At 39.5% G+C, this 23,841-nt stretch overlaps 1 protein-coding gene across 1 annotated transcript in view; it reads left to right on the top strand.

The window, feature by feature from the left end:
* The window catches only part of ryr1b (ryanodine receptor 1b (skeletal)), a 100,675-nt gene that overhangs the window by 56,291 nt on the left and 20,543 nt on the right, over positions 1 to 23,841 (top strand). Inside the window, exons 54-84 of the mRNA XM_080053416.1 lie at positions 50 to 213; positions 840 to 918; positions 1,030 to 1,119; positions 1,460 to 1,600; positions 2,378 to 2,455; positions 2,545 to 2,620; positions 2,708 to 2,831; positions 3,340 to 3,455; positions 3,757 to 3,824; positions 4,008 to 4,129; positions 4,401 to 4,450; positions 5,249 to 5,309; positions 5,677 to 5,803; positions 6,067 to 6,175; positions 6,573 to 6,654; positions 7,104 to 7,234; positions 7,865 to 8,185; positions 8,921 to 9,161; positions 9,413 to 9,500; positions 9,771 to 9,863; positions 10,526 to 10,540; positions 13,756 to 13,926; positions 14,663 to 14,722; positions 14,834 to 14,968; positions 15,254 to 15,366; positions 16,023 to 16,119; positions 16,241 to 16,350; positions 16,482 to 16,533; positions 17,051 to 17,131; positions 22,913 to 23,012; positions 23,631 to 23,710. Of these exons, the coding sequence (XP_079909542.1) occupies positions 50 to 213; positions 840 to 918; positions 1,030 to 1,119; positions 1,460 to 1,600; positions 2,378 to 2,455; positions 2,545 to 2,620; positions 2,708 to 2,831; positions 3,340 to 3,455; positions 3,757 to 3,824; positions 4,008 to 4,129; positions 4,401 to 4,450; positions 5,249 to 5,309; positions 5,677 to 5,803; positions 6,067 to 6,175; positions 6,573 to 6,654; positions 7,104 to 7,234; positions 7,865 to 8,185; positions 8,921 to 9,161; positions 9,413 to 9,500; positions 9,771 to 9,863; positions 10,526 to 10,540; positions 13,756 to 13,926; positions 14,663 to 14,722; positions 14,834 to 14,968; positions 15,254 to 15,366; positions 16,023 to 16,119; positions 16,241 to 16,350; positions 16,482 to 16,533; positions 17,051 to 17,131; positions 22,913 to 23,012; positions 23,631 to 23,710 (3,375 nt within the window). The remainder of the gene's footprint in view (positions 1 to 49; positions 214 to 839; positions 919 to 1,029; positions 1,120 to 1,459; positions 1,601 to 2,377; positions 2,456 to 2,544; positions 2,621 to 2,707; positions 2,832 to 3,339; positions 3,456 to 3,756; positions 3,825 to 4,007; positions 4,130 to 4,400; positions 4,451 to 5,248; positions 5,310 to 5,676; positions 5,804 to 6,066; positions 6,176 to 6,572; positions 6,655 to 7,103; positions 7,235 to 7,864; positions 8,186 to 8,920; positions 9,162 to 9,412; positions 9,501 to 9,770; positions 9,864 to 10,525; positions 10,541 to 13,755; positions 13,927 to 14,662; positions 14,723 to 14,833; positions 14,969 to 15,253; positions 15,367 to 16,022; positions 16,120 to 16,240; positions 16,351 to 16,481; positions 16,534 to 17,050; positions 17,132 to 22,912; positions 23,013 to 23,630; positions 23,711 to 23,841) is intronic.

The raw sequence follows: 23,841 nt of genomic DNA, 5'->3' as shown, positions 1-23,841 counted from the left end.
ATCATCATTTATGTGACTTTTATTTTTTTTTTGTGCTCCGAAACTGTAGAAATATGACGCAGAGCTTTTCAAGATCGCCATGCCGTGCCTGTGTGCTATAGGCGGGGCCATCCCTCCAGACTACGTGGACGCCAGCTACTCCTCTCACATGGAGAAGAAAGCCTCCGTGGACGCTGAAGGAAACTTTGACCCCAAACCAGTCGAGACCGCCAAGTGAGCTGGAAAATATTATTATTAAGTCTTTATTGAACATGTTAAAAATAATACAAACAAAATAAAAAACTAATGCAAAATAAATAAATAAATTATAATAAAAAAATACACACCAGTACAAATATATTTAACTGGGGAATAGAGTAAAAAAATACTATACGTAAATATATAAAAGTGTAGTATAGCCTACATACTATTTTTTTGTTCTTTAATGCACAAGGCACCTTTCTTTATATATCACATTGTGTTGGTATACCTGTAGTGCTTTTGGAAGTTGCTTGATTAGTGTCTGTGAATGCTAAGCAACTTGTCAATCATCAAGTTGTAGTTTAGTTTTAGATATTGGACTTGGAATTATTTTGAGATGTTTATTATATGATTTTATTTTACTTTTGAGTGTTGTGATGTATGAACATTACATCAATATCTCTGACAAAAAATCTCTCACTTTGAAGACAATATGTGAGGCGACATATGACCTAAGTACTAACAGGGAATTTCCAGTGTAATATCTATACAAAATTCCCAGGTTACTACAAGCTTATTAGGGCCTAAGTAAATATAAATAGGTAAGAATGGTAATCACAACCTGTGCGCTATTAAAATACGAGTTAATCTGTTCACAGCACCATCATCCCAGAGAGGCTGGATGGTTTCATCAACAAGTTTGCAGAGCTGACTCATGACAAATGGGCGTTTGAAAAGGTTGGTTATTATGAGCAATGTCAATAAACACATGTAACTAATTCCCTATTTGTCATTTGAAACAGTGAATAGTTTGTATTTATGTATTTTAACGGTTAAATGCATTTTCAGATTCAGAACAACTGGACCTATGGTGAGATCTTGGACGAGAATGCGAAGACTCACCCGATGCTGCGGCCGTACAAAACCTTCTCTGAAAAGGTAAATATTCATAACGTCCTGCCTAGACTTAATATCCATAATCTCCACTCAGGTACTCAACTATAAATACGTTTATTTTTTAGCCCAAATGTTGTTTTTTAGCCCAAAACTGTTTTAGAAAATATTTAAAAATTCTGGTAGCACCTTTAAAGGCTCCTTGTTTATTTTTAAATCCTCTTCTCTGTGTGTTTGTGTGTGTGTGTGTGTGTGTGTGTGTGTGTGTGTGTGTGTGTGTGTGTGTGTGTGTGTGTGTGTGTGTGTGTGTGTGTGTGTGTGTGTGTGTGTGTGTGTGTGTGTGTGTGTGTGTGTGTGTGTGTGTGTGTGTGTCTGTGTGTTTTAGGATAAGGAGATTTACCGTTGGCCCATCAAAGAGTCGGTCAAAGCCATGCTGGCCTGGGAGTGGACTCTGGAGAAGGCACGTGACGGGGAGGCAGCCGTGGAGCAGAAGGCCGCTACTCGCAAGATCTCCCAAACTGCTCAGGTACAAGAGAGAAAAGTGAAAAAAAAAATCAGTATAATTGTGACTTTTTAATTTTGTGTTGCCTTGATATAAAGTATATATGTACACATGAGCATTGGGATATATTTCCCACGCATGTAGACATGATATTCACATTATAAATACACTGTATCAGTTCAAAATTATATTTGTGATTTCACCTTTTGCTTTAGTAGAGACATAGCATTTATTGTCTCGACCTTTGACCCTTGTGCTCTTCCTTTTGATAATTCTACAGAACAAACATTATAGAAATGATAATCATAATATGATCATAGATAGTAAATAATATGGATGTAGCATCCGGGCTGACCTCAGTTATTCACACGGCATCTAATAATCCTGGTTTGTGCGCGTCGCCATTTTGTGAGGGGGAGGGAGATAGCTGACGTATGCCTCCGAGGCAAAATGAGGGACAACGGGCGGAGAGCTGTCACTCAAGAGATCGCGCCAATACATTTTAACCTCCTATAAAATAAAAACTAGCGTGGTCCGAAAAAATTCACCCCCCTCAGTGTTGTCATGGAGATATGACCTAAACATACAGACTAAAATGGTTTTGTGGCCCAGGCTGTAAATAGGTTTAATAAGACTTTGAAAACGGCCTATCTAACAAGTGAGTCAAAGAAAAACTGCTTGGTCTTGGCACCACCCTCCTAGTGGCACTTCCGGTTACTACAGTTGTGGTCACTTCCTTATTGGATGCTGGTAAAAATCGCTGAGGTTGGGGCTTGAATATGATGAATTGTCTGTCTTCAGGCCACTTATGATCCCAGTCACGGCTACAACCCTCAGCCCATAGACATCGGTGGAATGACCCTGTCCAGAGAGCTGCAGGTATGTATCTTTCCGTTAATATGTTCGACATATAGATATAGATATTGGGGATATACAAATAAAACTGATTTGATTTGATCTCCATGCAGTCTATGGCTGAGCAACTGGCTGAGAACTATCACAACACCTGGGGAAGGAAGAAGAAGATGGAGCTTCAATCTAAAGGCAAGAGGGGTTTTTCTATTACACATAATCAACTGAGAATGTAGCTCTTAGTCTGTTTGGTCTAAACACCACTTGCCCCTGTGTCAGGCGGTGGCAGCCATCCTCTGCTTGTGCCTTATGACACCCTGACGGCTAAGGAGAAGGCTCGGGACAGGGAAAAGGCCCAGGACCTGCTCAAGTTCCTCCAACTCAATGGATACGCTGTGACAAGGTACAGTGTTCAAAACCATTTCACTGCAGATGAATAGGGAACACATTTGAACATATATACGTAGATCATCAGGAAACTTTTCCAGTTCTTTACCAACTTTGATACAGTTACTTCTTGTATTAGATTTTATTTCTGAATAGTGCTCAGAATAAGTATGGAGAGTTTAGTCGATGTAAGTGCCTTAGAAGTTGAGATTGAATTGAAAAAAAACTAATGTTGAGATAATGGCTGTTAAAGATGGAGGACGTATAGGAGAAATATACCAGATAAGGATAGAAATAAAAGGTTGTAAGTGTAAATCTTGGAACTTTTATTCATAGTAGTATGGAAAAAGACATGTAATGGAAGCAAAATAGCCAAACATCTCAAAATGTATCAGTACTTAAAAAAAAACAATATTTGTTTGCCTCTAGTGATTTACCTTTAGATAAATCTGTTCATCTCTCTCCCTCTCTCTCTCTCTCTCTCTCCCTCCTTGATTTTCACTCCCTCTTCTCTCCATCCTTAGGGGCATGAAGGACATGGAGCAGGACATTTCCTCCATTGAGAAGCGCTTTGCTTACGGCTTCCTCCAGAAGCTCCTCAAGTGGATGGACATCGCTCAGGAGTTCATCGCTCATCTTGGTACTGTGCTTTGACGGACAAACAAAAGGATGTAGCAGTTTTCTTAGAATAGAATAGAATAGAATAGAAAGTTTGAATTGTCATTATACACAGTAGTGCACACAGTTATCACAGTATCTCAATGAAAACAAGTTTAAATACACACTAAAGAACCACAAACAGACAACAACAAAAACATATAATGATAAACATAGCATATGTCAGTGGAAATATGTACGTCAGTGCAGTTGTATGAGAGTGTATTGTCTTGCACACCTTTTGACCGAGAGCTGACATATGTTTTAATTTTTGTTCTTAACAGAGGCTGTGGTGAGCAGTGGTAGAGTGGAGAAGTCCCCACATGAACAAGAGATCAAGTTCTTTGCCAAGGTGAGCTGTTCGATGAGTTCTTCAAAGAAATACATTAATCAAGGAATGGTGAATGGTTGAACCCGCAATAAGCTAAACATATATTTTTTGAACTATTCCTTTAATGAGCACAATGAGATGAGGGCTATTTATTGGCATTATACTCTATCTTTTTATATAATGCATATTTAATCTTTTTTATAGATCCTCTTACCCTTGGTGAATCAGTACTTCAAGAACCACTGCCTCTACTTCCTGTCCACTCCGGCTAAAGTCCTGGGTAGTGGCGGCCATTCCTCCAATAAGGAGAAGGAGATGATTGCAAGGTATGTGCAATAAAATCTTAGAAAAAGTATATTCAAAAGACTTGTTCATTCTCTGTAATAAATTACTTGAACTTTCTATCATTTAACTTTCTTCAGGACAGTGTGACAATCTGTCCTTTCCCTTTCCCACGTCTCCTATCGCTCTCCGATTGTGCAAAAAAAACCTTTAAATCCCTGACCTCCTTTTTGCTTTTCCTGTGTCTTTTTAAACCACCTTTACCCTCCTACCTCCCTCTCCCATGCTTTCCTCTCTCTCTCCCTCCCACCTCAGTATCTTCTGTAAGTTGGCTGCTTTGGTGAGGCACAGAGTTTCCCTCTTTGGTAAGGAATCTGCATGGTTGACATCATGCCCCTCCACCATCCCTCCCTATGCCATTGTTTCCTTGTCTGTTTTTTTCTATTTTTCCGATTCCTCTTCCTTCTTATCTCACCATTAAAGGTGGAGTCAGCCATTCTGGGGAAAGGCTTGTTGTCAAAATCAATTTTTGTTCAAAATTGGGGAACATCTTCCTGACAAAAAAGTGATTTTGAACAACAAGCTTTCTCCAGAATCGCTGACTCCACCTTTCACAGTCAGACTGCTTATTCTCATTCTCCTCCACCATATATCTATAATAGTCAGTCCCTCTTTTGTAACCAGTGACCACTAGACACCCACAGACACTTCACACTTCACACTGAGCCTGTGCCCTTTAGCTTGGCCCGACAGTAAAACATGATACATGATGGTCAAAGTGCTCCACTGTAACTGATCCACCACTTAAAATGTACTCCAGTCCAACGGCAAAATGGTGGTATCTCATTATTAGGACATCAGTTTTTCACAGAACAAGTAGCACAATATAGCAGTATAGGGTTAACCCTTTCCATTAATACTCAGTTATTTAATATATGAGTCAAAATTAGTGGTTTTAATGATATTTTGAGTTTGATCTATGTTTTTGTAACATTCTCTACAGCAAATTTGTGCTCCATTTTCTGCATTTAAAAAAAAATACAAAACCTTTCACAATAACTTCTCTATTATGAATAAATAAAGAGCACTTAGATAGCTCTAGATCTGATAAAATACAGTAGTAGGGCAGCTCTGACAACACATCTTCACTGTGCTCTTTCCAGGCACTGATGCAAGTGCAGTGATAAACTGTCTACACATCCTCTCACGATCGCTGGATGCCAGGTAAGAAATCACAAATATATTCATACAGCCATGGAAAAAATTAAGAGACCACTCCAAATGTTCAGTGTCTCTTGTTTTACTATTTATAGGCATAAGTTTGAGTAAAATGAACATTTTGGTTTTATTTTACAAACTACTGACAACATGTCTACCAAATTCACAGTAAGAATATTTTCATTAGGAGCATTTCCATGAAGTAATGTAGAGATGAAGATTGAAGAAAAATCCAGACGGGTCTCTTAATTTTTTCCGCGGCTGTATATTCACATCTCCCTAGCATATCGCCCAGGGCAGAAAGAACCATACATACCATGTATCTATGACATGATGTGTGTAATTATTATTTTGTGTCCTTCTTTTTTCTAAGGACTGTCATGAAGTCTGGTCCTGAGATTGTTAAGGCCGGTCTGCGTCAGTTCTTTGAGAGCGCTGCCGATGACATTGAGAAGATGGTGGAGAATCTGAAACTGGGCAAAATGTCCAGTAGGAACCAGGTCAGTTTTAGCAATAACACACTGCATATTATTATTTATTATATATGTTATATTGCAATATTCTTCAGTCTTGCTAATGTATCTTTAATTTAATTTCAATTATTTTATTGTCATTATATTGAAGGCAAGACAAAAATATGAAAAAAAATAAGTAGTTAGTGAGCTAATATCTCAATTTCTATATACTGTGTGTGTGTGTGTGTGTGTGTGTGTGTGTGTGTGTGTGTGTGTGTGTGTGTGTGTGTGTGTGTGTGTGTGTGTAGGTGAAGGGTGTAGCCCAGAACATCAACTACACCACCACTGCTCTGCTGCCCGTCCTCACGTCGCTATTCGACCACATCGCACAGCACCAGTTTGGAGATGACGTCATGCGTGAGTCAAGTTCTCCATTGTTGTTCAATCTTGACTTAGTGACACAAAGGAATCATGAATGTGCTGTTTACCTTATTTGCACAGTAGAACATACTAATAAATGTTGTATTAGTTTAACCTGCTAATCCTACTACTGAATTGTCCTGTTTTTATTTTCTTTCTTTCTGTTTCTCAGTGTTTTTATATAGCAAATGTTTCCATTGTATATTTGTCATTTGTATTGTAACATCAACCTGCCTAATGGACTACAGATGGAAATTAGCACCCGGGCTACAATCTAGCATATTTACGTGTACTGCTATACATGTTCTTTAATGTCCATTGTCCTGAAATAAAGTAATTAATTAATTGCTGAATGCTAATGCTAATGCTATGCCTACCGTCTTTATATCCTCAGTGGACGACTTGCAGATCTCCTGCTATCGCCTGATGTGCAGTATCTACTCCTTGGGAACGGTGAAGACTCCACATGCTGAGAAGTGAGTAGAGAGACTGTATGAAAGTATATGAACATGTACCGGTATGTATTTTAATCTTGCCCCTGTAAAGCACTTTGAGTGGCCTTGTGTCTGAATTGTGCTATATAAATAAACTTGCCTAGCCTTGCCTTGCCAAATGTCATTACAATATTCCTTCACTTTTTTCTATTCACATTGAATTGGAAATAGAAAATAAAGTCAAAAAGTAATTTTAATGTACGTATGTATGGCAAAATCAAAAGTTTTGTACAACATACAAAACCATCTATCCTTAAAACCCCATTTTTAACAGGAAAAAAATCCATAAAGAACCTTCTAGCAGAGAAAAAACATGGCTCCTTCAAAGATGAATTATGTGTACATTTCTATTTTGTGTTCTTAAGGCATTTCAATCAATTCAATCAATATCCTTTATTTAACCAGGTAAACATTTCATTTCTCCTGTGCAGACAGCGACCAGCTCTGGGCGAGTGTCTGGCCCACTTAGCAGCTGCTATGCCCGTGGCCTTCCTGGAGCCAGAACTGAACGAGTACAATGCCTTTACTGTCTACACCACCAAGACGCCCAGAGAACGATCCAGTAGGTTTCAATGTTTTGCTTTTACTCCCAAGTACAACATGAGCATATTTATTTTTGATTCAAAGGTGGAGTCAGTGATTCTGGAGGACACTTGTTGTCAAAATCCCTTTTTGTCAAAGTCAATGATTATGTCTTCACAATCCACTATCTGTCTGTACTGTGTGCACACTGAAAAAATATCCAGTGTTAATACACAGCCTAGGCTCTTTAAACAGGCATGTTGCTACCCTTTGTTTACACACCAGTTTAGGCTGTGTATTAACACCAACTTTTTCAAGCGCAAACTCAGTACGGATAGGCAGCGGATCGTGACGAGATTTTACCTGATTTTGACAAAAAGTGATTTTGACTACAAGCATTCCAGAATTGCTTACTCCATCAGTAAAATTCAGCTCTGGAAAAAATGAAGAGACCACTCCAAATGTTCGGTTTCTCTTGTTTGACTTTTAAAAGCATATTTTTGAGTAATATGAACATTTTGGTTTTGCTCCATAAACTATCGACAATATTTCGAACAAGAGCATTTCCATTTAGTAATTTAGAGATGAAGATTTAAGAAAAATCCAGACTGGTCTCTTAATTTTTTCCGGAGCTGTAGATTAACAATCTACTCTCTCTCTCCCTCCCCAGTCCTGGGTCTTCCTAGCCAGGTGGAGGAGCTGTGCACGGACATCCCAGAGCTGGACATCCTGATGAAAGAGATCCACGACCTGGCCGAGTCCGGGGCTCGCTACACGGAGATGCCCCACGTCATCGAGATCACTCTGCCCATGCTGTGTAACTACCTGCCCCGCTGGTGGGAGAGGGGGCTGGAGAACTTCCCCGATCTAGAGGGTCAGATCTGCACCTCCGTCACCTCCGAACATCTCAACCAGCTGCTGGGAAGCATCATGAAGATAGTGGTGAACAACCTGGGCATAGACGAGGCCTCCTGGATGAAGAGATTGGCAGGTCAGTGGGCACAAGCTGTTGCAAAATCAATATTTTTTTTTGTATTTACATTTTTTTTATTGTATTGTATTATAATTTTCACATGTTTTTGGATGTGTTTTTTTAATACAAGTGTATGCATATTTCTGCTGCACCCACACGTGTACTTAAATGTTTTATTACTATGTGTTTTTATATGGTTTGTATGTGAAATAAAACTAAACTAAACTAAACTAAACGGTAGCCACAAGGTTTTCATGTGAGGGATCCTCTGGCCAACATAGTGTGTTTTTTTTCAAATAAGACTACTTATGATCCTTTCTTTCATTGATGGCTGAAAAATTAATGTTGCGATCTTTAATTTGCAAACTACCTACATATGCTTTCATAGGGATGTATAACTTTTCTTGCAAGCTGTGTAGATTATGTACGTCTCATATTTGGCGAAAACAATGATCATTCTTTATACTATAGCTACTGCTGACAACGGTTGAAACGTAATTTTCGATTCCTCTGGCACATGTTTTTTTTTCCCAATATATTTATTGCAGTTTTGCTTTTTTCACAACACACAAACAAACAAACACTTGCACCATCACAACATGTCTTAAAAAAAAATTAAAAAAAATCATAAAAACAAAACAAACAGAAAACAAGGCAAATCTATCCTATATTTGTCAGGCACATGTTGCAAAAAATTGACAATACAGTTGACTTTGCCTTTGATTTGATCCCTGTGTACCCTGTGTGTACCAGTGTTCGCCCAGCCCATTGTCAGCAGGGCCAAACCAGAGATGCTGAAGTCCCACTTCATCCCCACCATGGAGAAGCTGAAGAAACGCTGTGGGAAGGTGGTGGCCGAGGAGGAACATCTGCGCATGGAGGGCAAGACGGAGGTGGACAGTGAGAACGGAACCATCCGGGATGAGTTCGCTGTGCTGTGTCGGGACCTCTACGCTCTCTACCCACTGCTGATCCGCTACGTGGACAATAACAGGTAGCTAGATGTACACATACAGTAAGTTACTTTATAAGTCAATGGTTGGTTATATTGAAATTTGTCTTTTCGCATATCCCCTCTCAAGTTACCACACTTCGGAGGTTGCAAATGCTGTTGACTTTGTTGTTTGCAAAACTGATAGTAAAAGAATGTCTGGAAAAAAATGTACCCAGTTTGGTCAGTAATAATAAAACACAGGCTTGGCTAGTAAAGTACTTGAGTCAATCCGTTGCTGTCTTTGTCTTTAGGGCGCGGTGGTTGACGTGTCCCGACCCAGATGCAGAAGAGCTGTTCAGGATGGTTGGAGAGGTGTTCATCTTCTGGTCCAAATCCCACGTGAGTCATAACAGTATAACCAAACCAGTATGACTGTGTGTAAATGAATGGAACCTGGATCCCTGTAAAGTTGACCAGTTTAAAACATTGCTAAAGACTCACTTTTTTTTTGCATTGGCCTTTAACACAAGTTGAGACTTTGACACTCCTCCCTTTTTTTTCTTTATGTATCTTATACGTTGTTTTGAATTTAATTTTGAACAGCACTTTGGTCAACTGATGTTGTTTTTAAATGTGCTATAGAAATTATTTTGCCTTTGACTTTAACAGAACTTTAAGCGTGAGGAGCAGAACTTTGTGGTGATGAACGAGATCAACAATATGTCTTTCCTGACCGCCGACAGCAAGAGCAAGATGAGCAAGGTGAGAGTGGACTGGACACACAGACAAAATGGCAGAATAATAAAACACAGCCTGTTCATTCATTTGATGTTTTAATTTGCTTCTATCCATATATTGAACTGTCACTCATTAAGAAACTAAACTCTGAAAAATTCATATTTCACTTAACACCATCCATTCCAAGCTGAGAAGGATTTAAAAAGGAAACTCCCTTTGATCTGTTCTCAGCTCTTATTATTTCCATTTAAGTTATAGGGATAAGAACGCCAGGTAAATGATTATTCTGTTTAAAAATGATAATAGAAAAAAGTAAGTCCAATGATTTTTATTTTATTTTATTTTATTTTATTTTATTTTATTTTATTTTATTTTATTTTATTTTATTTTATTTTATTTTATTTTATTTTATTTTATTTTATTTTATTTTATTTTATTTTATTTTATTTTATTTTATTTTATTTTATTTTATTTTATTTTATTTTATTTTATTTTATTTTATTTTATTTTATTTTATTTTATTTTATTTTATTTTATTTTATTTTATTTTATTTTATTTTATTTTATTACATCTTTGCCATTACAATGTAAGTGGCAGTGTATTGAGGCAGTAGCAGGAGTGTTTCGCTAACTGTGTTTTCTCCTTCTATCCTGTGTCCTGTGGTGGTTGGATGCTGGGCCACTAGGCCGGAGATGGAGAGGTTAGACTGTGTGTGTGCACGAGCGCTGTGCTGACCGCATGGCACCGTGAACAGCATCAAAACTTTCCCAAGGATTACCACACTTCTATTAATCAACCTCATGCACACACACACAGACAGAGTCAAACACATAGTGACTGTTAGTATTGTATTGTAGATTTTATTTGACATGGACATGACAATATCATTGGAAGAACCAGATGCATTGTTTTCAGGGTATTAGCCTAAATGCTAGTTTTCAACACCTGTCCACAGGAGGCTTTTTAAAAACAACAAAAAAACTAAACAAGATAGAAACAAGATCAAATACTGATGAGGGAAAAACGGATCATTAAAAGAATAAAAATGCAGTATACAATGGAGTAGAGAACAGCAATATATTATAGTACTTAGTTATTAACTACAATACACATTATGTTATGGATTTGAGGGTCTAACTTGTGTGTTGAGAAAACTTGTCCAGTTTATTTTTCAAACCTTAAAGTAAGTTGAATGTACATTGCGGTGATGATTGCTGTGCTTCTAAATAAATACACAGATAAAAAAAACAATAGCCTACCTTTTCAAGCAAATGGTAAATAAACATATACTTCTTAACAATATTTAACAAATAAAATCAAAGATTGACTTTTAGATCAATTCTTAAACAAATCATAATCCCAATAATTATAAAGATGCTTGCTGACATTAATACCAATGTTATAAAGACGCATATCTCTGGGTCAAATCATATCATATAACGTAGATCTAGGAAGGTCAAATCAAATCAAATCAAATCAGTTGTATTTGTATAGCCCAATACCACAAATAGACATTTGCCTCAGTGGGCTTTACATTCCATACAGTATGACACCCTGCCCTTAGCTCGGCTGAGAAAAAACTCACAGTAAAAGCCCTTTATCGGGATTAAGATTGCTAATAATAAAATATTAAAATGTTTTCTGTGAGTAGGACATTTTTGGGTTAGCATAATGTGTGTGTTTGTGTGAGTAGGGGTCTGGAGCGGCTTGTTTCAAAGCTCTTTGCTGTAGATGGTAGTGGCCTGACAGTGAGGTTTCATGGCGCGCGGTCCAGCGGTTGTGTACAGTATGTAATTCGGATTGTGTGCACATCTGCCACCGAGCGCCATCACCCTATGTTTTCTTTTCAAAAGTTTGCCTTTATTAAATTGCCCCTCTTGTTGGATACAGTTGTGGAGCCCCATGCTACTGTACCAATCTGTGATTTTAGTAATTGACGCTTGGATTTTTCTTTCAGCTTTTAGTGGTCAAGATTCCTGCGCCCGGTTGGACTCTTCTCTTTACAATAGTATCACCGGCTGTGTATTCGATACTTGTTACACCATAAATAGCCATACAGTCTCTTGCTGTCACCATGATATTCGCTTGGTACATCCTCAGCATATCGTTAGCCTCATAGCATAATTGCCTACATCACATTTACTCTACATCTACTCTATTCTACATCTACATCTGCTCTACTCTACATCTACTTTACCCTACTCTATAACCCTTAAAATATGACTTGGGCAATTATGCTATGAGGCTAATGAAAAGTAGATGTAAAGTAGAGTAGATGTAGAATAGAGTAGATGTAGAGTAAAAGTAGAGTAGAGTAAATGTGATTTAGGCAATTATGCTATGAGGCTAGCTGGGTCTGTCTGAGGAAACTGAAGCTAGCTACACTATCACTGTCATCATATTTACTAACTGGACTCGTCCCTCCTCCATGTCTAATTCATTTTTGCCATTTAATTGTTAGATCATGGAATATCTCATCGCTGTTTGGTTTTTATTAGTGATTGCTGTGCGATAAAATATGAAGAACCTCCTCTCCTTGGCTGTCACATGGGCATTACTGTTATGAGCTTCTGTTACCTGATCATCACAACGCCTCTCTCTGCCCCAAAAAGCCTTTTTAAAAACATGTAGGGATGGCTATTCTTAGTCATTTATTGACACTTATATGAATACTGATATTGTTTATTGATCCTAATACATATCCACTCATATTGATAATACTCTCCATAGTTTGGTACATGACATGAAAAGATTTATTAATTTATATCTCTGCCAGATTTTTTAAAGATGTCAAACACACTGCATGTCAAACACACTCTTTTACACACAACTTCATATCGCATTTAGCTGCCTTTTTGTAAAAACGTACTTTGTAAATATTACTGTGATGTCACAGTAAAAGACATCACAGTAATATTTACAAAGTAAGTTTTTTTTTAACCCTATATTTCTCTTTCTGTGATGTCACGAGAAAGAGAAATATAGGGTTAAAAAAAATACTCTTTCTGCCTTTTCTCAGGCTAGGATGAACCGATTTCAATTTTTTTCGCACATTTATACTACATAGGATCTCAGAATTCAATACACCTTCATATTTAAACAGGTGAAGTAGGCCTTTAAGATAATTGTTATACAAAATCAAACGTAATGTCATCTTTACACCGGCAGCTTCATCATCATAAAGTGAAGAATTTGAAAATGCCGCTATGTTAAAAGGAATTAAGTTAGCTTAAACATCAATAGCATAAATGTTTTCTTTTATCAATATTTTGACACTGACCAGCCTAGAACCAATAACAGTTTAGCATGGCGTACACACACACACGCCATACACACTGCGGGCAGAGGGGGCGCTATAAGGCCAGACAACAGTCAGTAATGAGCATTGGCAGCTTGAGGACAGGAGTGTGTGAGAAGAGCTCCAATCGCGAAACGGAGCTGACCCCCTGTAGACTTTGCTGTTCTTGTGTGCAGTCTACTGGACAGGGTTTTGCATTGTGTGGCCACTGCTCTACTAACAGTGAGGCTGCATTGTGTGTATCCACTGTAGCTGACGCAGCCATGATGCACCTGAAACTCCACTAGAAAATAGATTTTTTTTCAAGATCATTCTAGTTGTGGTCTGATAGCAAGCAGCTGATGAAAAACTACTTTTACTCGGATATTGATTTTTTTCTTCTCGACAGCATGTTGTGATAGTGTGAAAACCCCTTAGTCGGTTAGTAGTTGGTTCTTGCCATCTCATTGTATCCATCCATTCCTGTTACAGTATAGTTTAAGTAGTCTTCATAATTTTTTATTAAATAGTCCCCAAGAAATTCTGATGTAATTTTTTGAAAAGGAAATTTTTTTGGTTGGTAGGGGCGTGCAAATGAAAAGTGATGTATGGGTCTGAAGTGTTCTGTCTGTCCTAAGGCTGGAGGCTCGGAGCAGGAGCGTACCAAGAAGAAGCGTCGCGGGGATCGCTACTCGGTGCAGACCTCGCTCATCGTGGCAGCTCTGAAGAAGCTGCTTCCCATCGGCCTCAACATGTGCTCACCTGCTGACCAGGAGCTCATCAACCTGGCCAAGATCAGATACTCACTGGTAGCCGACTTTGTTAAATGTGGTTAAATGGGTTAAATCTCCATGGGTCACTTGACAAGAAAATTGTCCGAGACATTCGAAATTGTGAATTTGAAAATTTCTCACAGAAATGTATAGGGTTTTTTCATATATATATATATATATATATATATATATATATATATATATATTGTCTCTCAATTTTCTTAGTAGCCTACTTTGTTAAATGTGGTTAAATTGAAGACTTTGCTCTTTCCATTTCAACATAGTGGAGCGGCTAAGGGCTTATCTTTGTCAGAATCTTTCATTTGATGATACAAGCGTGAAAATTGGCATGAGGAGTCTCCATGGGTCAATGACAAGAGAATTGTCCGGGACATTTGAAATTGTGAATTTGAAAATGTATCATAGAAATCCATTGGGTTTTTAAAAAATAAATAGAAATAATAATAATTTGTCTCGGGCAATTTTCTTGTCAAGTGACCCATGGAGACTGCTCATGCCAATTTTCACGCTTTTATCCCAAATGTAAAGATTTTAGCACTTAGCCGCTCCACTTACATCAGTTCTTTGACTTTGTAATTTTCAATCAAAATATCAACAAAACAAATAATCTCCAAAGTTGCTTCTGTTATTTTCCTTTTTTCATTTGGAATCTGTAAAGGGGCTGAAATCCATGTATTGTGTTGTATACTGTTCTTTAAATCGTATTGGGTAAACTGAGAAATGATCGATGTCCTGGTCTCTTCCATTGTAGAAAGACACAGATGAAGAGGTGAGGGAGTTCCTGCACAACAACCTGCATCTGCAAGGCAAGGTGAGCTGCAGTCTTTTTAATTGTCCATTTACAAAAAAAATTATTCATTTTGAAATTCCCTTATAAATGTATTTTTACATGCATTATACATATCCGACCCTTTGATTCCAGGTGGAGGACCCGTCTATGCGCTGGCAGATGTCTCTTTATAAGGAGATGTCTGGGAAGGCTGAGGATGCCGAGGAGCCCGACAAGGTGGTGAAAAGGGTTCAAGAGGTGTCTTCTGTTCTGTACCACATCGAGGTGGTGAGTACAGACACAAGAAAAAAACACACATAACGAGGTGTAAGCATTATTTTGTTGCCATTGACAGTGAAAGTGCAGGAGGTATTCTATTTGTTTTTAGAGAAATACATGTGTAAAATTATATATTGTGTGGGTGTGGGTCCGAACAAAACTGTGGACCATATTTCTGAAGTTTTATCAAGCTTTTTGTCCTTTGGTACATATATGCATTCCTTTATTGTTAGAAAAGCATATATTAAAGAATTTGTTCAGCAGATGTTTGTTTTTCTTAAATTCTTGATTTAGACTGAGCATCCCTTCAAGTCAAAGAAAATGGTGTGGCACAAGCTGTTGTCTAAGCAGCGTCGCAGGGCGGTGGTGGCCTGTTTCAGGATGACGCCCCTATACAACGTGCCCAGGTAAATACTCCTTTCATAATACATGTAAAATTATGTATTAAAACAAAATAAGAATTGTTTACTCGAGCCATGAGATTGAATTTGGACTGCGTATTGGCAAGGACTTTAAGATACGATACGCACAACGATACATGGGTCATGATATGATATATACTATTGCGGTATTCCAAATATATTTAGTAATAACTTCACTTCTTCATTGAAAATATAAAAAAGAGAGCTGAAATACAAGCTGCTGTGTACCATCTGGTGATCTTAATACATTACCTCACATTATATTGATAATTTACTGGACAAATTGAGTCAAAACAATTGAATGCAAAACTTTAATTCAAATTCAAAACCTGGCAACCGAGGCAATTGGCCGTATTGTGACAACTACAGGAGTGAAGGTTGTAGAACACAAACCATTTAGAATGCATTTTATTTATTATTTATTTTTTCTTCTTCTTCTTCTTCTTCATTTGTCAAAAAAATGGAAAACTCAATAAACGCATTGTTAAAAAAAAGAAAAAAAAGAATGCGCTTTTTTCTAAACCTAATTTTAATTATTGCAGCTGACGGTATGATACATATATCACAAAAATAAATATCACAATACATTGCCGTATCACTATTTCAGCACAGCCCTAGCGATGACCTTTTTCCTCTCACAGGCACAGGGCAACCAACATGTTCCTGGACGCCTACAAGCGCAACTGGTTAGAGACGGAAGGTTACCAATTTGAGGACAACATGATTGACGACTTATCGGTAAGTCATCCTCCCATTTATCCCCAGACGTAGTATGGGCAATCAATGGCATTTTGTCTACAGTGTTTTTACTACAGCCTTTTGTCATGATAACCAATGTTATCTACAATAATGACATTAGAAAGCCCTGGAGGAAGGAGACGAGGAAGAGGAGGAGGAGACTGAGACGAAGCCTGACCCCCTTCATCAGCTGATTCTACATTTCAGCCGCACGGCGCTCACAGAAAAGACGTAAGAGAATCCAGCTTCAATACAAACAAACTTTATTAGTTCCACTATAGGCGCAACCCTTGAACTCAACTCTGTGACCGGTTGCTCTGTGAGATTCATTGATTCCTGTTTTTTGCGTTGTCTCATTTCAGTAAACTTGACATTGACCATCTCTATATGTCTTATGCTGATATTATGGCAAAGGTAAGACACTCCACCCAGCAGCATCTTTATAGCACAATGCCTTGAGATTCAAGTTTTGTATTTTGCATGATAGAAATCCTTTAGAGGTAAGCCTTAAAAAGACAATGAAATCGCACAGCGGATCGGAAAATCCTGTGCTTCTTGAACTGTACTAAATCAAAGATTACTTAGTTTTTCACCATCGCAATGCATCCTGCGGTCTATTTTTTTTACTTACTTCCAATACAAATGCACACACCGCCAAACAGTACCGCTTTTGTCCTAAGGGGGGGCGCTAGAATAAAGAAAAACTGAAAGTTCCTTATAGTCACTTTGAGTACAGTATACATGTATATCTCATGTAAAATGTGAATATATTGTTTTTGCCTCTTCACAAAACTGTGATAAACTGTGTTGTAATCTGGAAGAAAGCAGCGTATTTTGTTTTCCTGTTTTTCCTTTTTTTCATGTATGTTTCTCTGTGATGTAAAGCGACTTTGAGTGACCTCTAAAAAAGCTTCACTTCTCCCCCCCCCAGAGCTGCCACATTGGTGAGGAGGACGAAGGGGGAGAGCAGGAGGGTGACGAGCCATCCTTTGAGGTGCATCAGACAGAATTGGTATGGGGGGACCAGGGGGAGGGACACAGGGCGAGCCAACGAGGAGCTCCCCTACAAACTGAGTGACCACACCATCACACATCACACCCGGCACAACCCCCCCACCTTACACACTATTCCACTTTTCTCTCTCTTCCCTGTCTCTCTCGTTCACTCACACCACGTGTCTATTTTTCCTGCTATGGTGGACTGACCTGTGCATGCCTTTGCTGGACTCTGCCAACCAGCCCGCATCAATGTCGCGGACTAAACTCAACTTGTCTCGACTCTCTCAATTAGTTTTTTTCATTATCTCCTAATAAAATATGAAACTGCATGACTCGAGTGCAGAGAGATGGTGCAGCTATAAAGACAACAAAATGAAACCTTGAGTCTTAAGTAAGCTTTTTTTATTTTCAGAATCACAGTTTCCAAGCCTGGAATTTTTAAGTATTGAATCACTACAGCAGCAGTTCAATATAAAGAAGTTAAATAAATAGACACTTGCCATATAATTTTATATAATATCTCAATGATTTGTTTTGAGTCTAAAGCCAGGTTTGAACACGGTGATGTTGTAGCTTTAGAGATCCATGGCTTTTTTGTCCTGGACGGTAGCATTCCACCCTTTTGGCACTGCAACTCCGTTAAAGGTGGAGTCATCGATTCTAGAGAACGCTTGTTGTTAAAATCAATGATAATCTCCTCACTATCCTCTACCAGTCCGTACTGTGTTTGCGCTTAAAAAAAAATCTGGTGTTAATATGCAGCCTTGTCTCTGTACAGGGCATGGGCTGTGTATGAGCACTGGATTGTTTTTCAGTGCACACACACACACACACACACACACACACACACACACACACACACACACACACACACACACACACACACACACACACACACAGTACGGACTTGTAGTGGATCTTGAGAGGAGATATTCCCTGATTTTTACAAATATTAATTTAGACAACAAGCATTCTCCAGAATCGCCGACTCCACCTTTATTGAACTGTTAGAAGCCCATTCCTTAGCTCAATATTGATTCTTATTTAGGTGTAATACCATCAACTGAACATCATTGCTATTCCCCTTTTGGCACCTTCTATGTGCTCAGTATTGTGATGCTGCCATCCAAGACATAATTGAGCAGCTATAATATTTGGGAACGTCTGATACCAGTTACAAGCCATGGAGTGTTGGAGACCCTCCAATCAGTGGGAACCAACTCTCTTGTGCTTGTCTGTGGTCAGTCGCTCCCAAAACATGCACCAACCCTTTTCCTGACTCTTACGTCCTCCTGTACTCACCTGCTAATTGGGCTGTGTTCTACCCGATAACTCTAGTTTGAAATCTAACAAACTGACACTTAACTGATTTTGATTGTCTTTACTTTGAATTGGACGACGTTAACAAGTCTACGGAGTTTTTTTTTATTACTATCTTTGTTCGAGAGCGTGGTCTTCTGGTTTGAGAGCGTGATTTATTGATTTATTTTTCGCAATCAGATTTTGTCATTCTTTCCCTCAAACTCAAATAGTTCCTGCCTGCTCGGAGACATACTCTGCTTGTGCTCAGACTGTAGCCTCTATGCTCGCAGATATACAGTATCTCACAAAAGTGAGTACACCCCTAACATTTCTTCAAATATTTCATTATATCTTTCCATGCGACAACACTGAATAAATGACACTTTGATACAATGTCAAGTAGTCAGTGTACAGCTTGTATAACAGTGTAAATTTACTGTCCCCTCAAAATAACTCGACACACAGCCATTAATGTCTAAACTGTTGGCAACAAAAGTGAGTACACCCCTAAGAAAAATTTTCCAAATTGGGCCCAAAGTGTCAATATTTTGTTTTGCCATCATTATTTTCTAGCACTACCTTAACCCTCTTGGGCATGTAGTTCACCAGAGCTTCACAGGTTGCAACTGGAACCCTCTTCTACCCATTCATGACGACATCAAGGAGCTGGTGGATATTAGAGTCCTTGCGCTCCTCCATCTCCCGTTTGAGAATGCCCCAAAGATGCTCAATAGGGTTTAAGACTGGAGACATGCTTGGCCAGTCCATAACCTTTACCCTCAGCTTCTTTAGCAAGCCAGTGGTCGTTCGGAGGGGTGTTTGGGGTCGTTATCATGTTGCAGTACTGCCATGCGGCCCAGTTTATGAAGGGAGGGGATCATGCTCTGCTTCAGTATGTCACAGTACATGTTAGAATTCAATGAACTGTAGATCCCCAGTGCTGGCAGCACTCATGCAGCCCCAGACCATGACACTCCAACCACCATGCTTGACTCTAGGCAAGACACACTTGTCTTTGTACTCCTCACCTGGTTGCCGCCCCACACTCTTAACACCATCTGAACCAAATAAATGTATTTTGGTCTCATCAGACCACAGGACATGGTTGCAGTAATCCATGTCCGTAGTCTGTTTGTCTTCAGCAAACTTTTTGTGGGGTTTCTTGTGCATCATCTTTAGAATAGGCTTCCTTCTGGGATGACAGGCATGCAGACCAGTATGATGCAGAGTGTGGCGTATGGTCTGAGCACTGACATGTTGACCCCCCCACCCCTTCAAGCCCTTCAGCAATGCTGGCAGCACTCATACGTCTATTTTCCAAAGCCAACCTCTGTGTACGACGCTGACCACGTGCACTCAACCTTCGTAAACTGGGCCGCAGGGTGGTACTGCAACATGATAACGACCCCAAACACACCTCCAAGACGACCAGTGGCTTGCTAAAAAAGCTGAGGGTAAAGGTTATGGCCTGGCCAAGCATGTCTCCAGACCTAAACCCTATTGAGCATCTTTGGGGCATCCTCAAACAGAAGGTGGAGGAGCGCAAGGTCTCTAATATCCACCAGCTCTGTGATGCTGTCATAAATGGGTGGAAGAGGGTTCCAGTTGCAACCTGTGAAGCTCTAGTGAACTACATGCCCAAGAGGGTTAAGGCAGTGCTGGAAAATAATGGTGGCCACACAAAATATTTACACTTTGGGCCCAATTTGTAAATTTTTTCTAAGGGGTGTACTCACTTTTGTTGCCAGCAGTTTAGACATTAATGGCTGTGTGTCGAGTTATTTTGAGGGGACAGTAAATGTACACTGTTATACAAGCTGTACACTGACTACTTTACATTGTATCAAAGTGTAATTTCTTCAGTGTTGTCCCATGGAAAGATATAAAGAAAAATGTGAAGAAATGTGAGGGGTGTACTCACTTTTGTGAGATACTGTATTGTTGCTCGAAACAGATTTCCTGGTTCCAGCTTCAGCCCTTCAATAAGAAGAAATAAAGGGAAAAGAAAAGAGAAAAGCTGAAACTAGAGCTACGAAATATGTTCAAGCAACAATATAGTGTATTTGAGGGCGAGCTACAGATCTAATAGAAGCAATATATCTGAGCACAAGCAGAGTAAATCTGATTGCATTATCAATATTATATCTATTTGAGTGCAGGCGTCTCCCTTAGAGATAGGGTGAGAAGCTCAGTCATTCGTGAGGAACTCTGTGCAGAGCCGCTACTCCTTTGCATCGAAAGGAGCCAGTTGAGGTGGTTCGGGCATCTGGTAAGAATGCCCCCGGGGAGCCTCCCCAGGGAGGTGTTCCAGGAGCGTCCAGCTGGAAGGAGGCCTCGGGGAAGACCCAGGAAAAGGTGGAGAGATTATACCTCCACACTGGCCTGGGAGCGCCTCGGGATCCCCCAGTCAGAGCTGGTCAATGTGGTCTAGGAAAGAGAAGTTTGAAGATGATGATGATCTATTTGAGTGCAAGGACAGAGATTGAAGGACATAATTACAAAATCTGAAAAGTGAAATCAGTAAAATCATGCTCTCAAAGCAAAAGACCACGCTCTTGAATAAAGATAGTCCCCCTCTCTGTGCTCAAACAAGGACTACAGTAAAAGCCTGCACAGTCAGCCGTACATACATATACTGGCCCAAACCCAAACACACCCTCATGCAAGCAGACACTGAAACACTTACAGATACACAACATATCCAGACACACACAAACAAACACACACACACACACACACACACACACACACAGACACACAGACACACACACACACACACACACACACACACACACACACACACACACACACACATACACACAAACACACACACACTCACACACACACACACACAAACACACACACACACTCACACACACACACACACACACACACACACACACACACACACACACACACACACACACACACTCACACACACACTCTCTCATGAAAGACATAATTTGCTCAACTGATGAACGGAGCCTCTGTAACCAGAGAAAAGTTCCTACATACATAGTTTTTCAAAAACAGTCAGGCTTACGAGGGAGGGGGGCGGAGGGAAGGGTAGATCCAGTGTGGGGTGCTTTGGGTGGGGCTATGTGCATGGTGTGCAGTGGGTGGGTCAAGTCTAACCCCTTGTGTCAACAGGACGGTTTGTATTAGTTGAGTGATATTATTTAGTATAAAGTTAATTATTAATTAAGTAGAAGGACAGTCAAGAAGTACAGAGTATTTTGAAGTCCTAAAAAGGTTTCCATAATAAATAATCAAAGTATCTAATTAATTTAATGGAGAGATGGATAATCGGAAAAATTCACAGCAAATTAAATTTATGATAAAATATCAATTTTGTTCAAATATATCAAAATTGTTATCTTACAGAAGTCCACAACTAATAATGTAATGATACTTATAGTGACATTTTGTAAATGCATTTGCTTTTTAATTTTGGCTGAAGTTGACAGGCTTACTGTTAGTGACAGGAACCACATGAAGCTTTTTTTATGTAGCAGTAGTAGCCGTATGTAGCATAACTTAGTAGTAGCGGTATGTAGCATAACTTAGTAGTAGCGGTATGTAGCACAACTTAGTAGCAGCGGTATGTAGCATAACTTAGTAGTAGCGGTATGTAGCATAACTTAGTAGTAGCGGTATGTAGCATAACTCGTTATACTATGGGGTTTTGCATGCTGTGTATTACTCAGATAACTACTGTGCTTCCTCGTACGAATGTGTGAAATGTGTGTTTTGCTCTGGGAGGAGATGTTTGCTGCCTCTGGAGGATGTCAAGACCCGGAATAACTGTCTCCTTCTCTAATACACATAAGAGAGAGAGTGTGTGTGTGTGTGTGTGTGTGTGTGTGTGTGTGTGTGTGTGCCATTGTATTTCTATCATTGTGAAAATTAATGAGTTTTAGTCCTTTTAGATTTGGCCTGGGCTGTAGCCAGCCCCCGAGCCAGTCATAAATGAATCAGGATATTTCCATCATTAAGACAGGCTTTCTTTCTTTATTTTTATATTGTTCATTTCTAAAATGAATTGTTAAACATTTGGTAAAATACAGTTGTGTGTGAGTGAGTGTGCAAGTGAATGAGTGAGTATGCAAGTGAGTGACTGACTGACTGACTGACTGACTGACTGACTGACTGACTGACTGAGTGTGCAAGTGAATGAGTGAGTATGCAAGTGAGTGACTGACTGACTGACTGACTGACTGAGTAAGTGAGTGTGCAAGTGAGTGAGTGAGCGAGCGAGTGTACAAGTGAGTGACGCGAGTGACTGATTGACTGAGTAAGTGTGCAAGTGACTGAGTGAGTGAGTGAGTGAGTGAGTGTGCAAGTGAGTGAGTGACTGAGTGTGTGACTGAGTGACTGAGTAAGTTAGTGTGTGTGTGATAGCGAGTGTGCAAGTGAGTGAGTGAGTGCGGGGGGCAGTGCAGTGGCGGTTGGCAGGGTTACAGCGTTGTCCCCTCCTGCTCTGCTCCCTCAGGATAAGGAGATGGAGAAACAGAGGCTTCTGTACCAGCAGTCCCGTCTGCACAACCGAGGAGCGGCTGAGATGGTGCTGCAGATGATCAGCGCCTGCAAAGGTAGCTGCTCTTACCCCCACGACCACACACACACACACACACACATATGAATACCCCCCCCCCACACACACACACACACACACACATATGAATACACACACTCACACATATGAATACCCACTCACCCACACCCACACACACACACACACACACACACACACACACACACACACACACACACACACACACACACACACACACATATGAATACCCCCCCCCCCCCACACACACACACACACGGAAGACATTTTTTTTTTTTATCACTTGTGAGGACAATATGTTGATTTAAATGTGTTCACTGTAGTCTACACTTATCTAGGTTGTGTAGCTGAGATGTAAGTGATACAAGCCTTATTGCCCATTATTGAAAAACAGCCCATCTAGGCCCTTCTGCAACTAATATGTGAAGTAGTTTGTTTTTGAAACTAGTATCGTTCCCCCAAACAGATTTTCCCAGGTGTTCAATAAATGTGTAACATTATGAGCCAGTTCAGTTCGAAAAAAAAAATATATAATTTCAATACTTTCTGAAATCAAAAAGTTGTTATTAATCTGCCCTTTGATTTCATTGTTGGTTTAAAATGTGTTGCACACCACTGATGTTTCTGCTTGTTTCAGGCGAACCTGGAGTCATGGTTTCTTCAACTCTTAAACTGGGCATCTCCATCCTCAATGGAGGCAACGCTGACGTACAGCAGGTAAACAGACTCTTTGAGAGGTTTTACTCCATACATTTCAGATGACTATTTTCAGAATCAGAATGCTAGAATAAACAGCTGAAAGAAAATTATCTATGTTTTATAGTCTTACACATTGTAAGTCATTTTTT

Source organism: Ammodytes marinus, assembly GCF_949987685.1.
Source record: "Ammodytes marinus genome assembly, chromosome: 3".
NCBI classification, from domain to species: Eukaryota; Metazoa; Chordata; class Actinopteri; order Uranoscopiformes; family Ammodytidae; genus Ammodytes; species Ammodytes marinus.
This window is presented reverse-complemented; position numbering and strand designations above follow the sequence as displayed.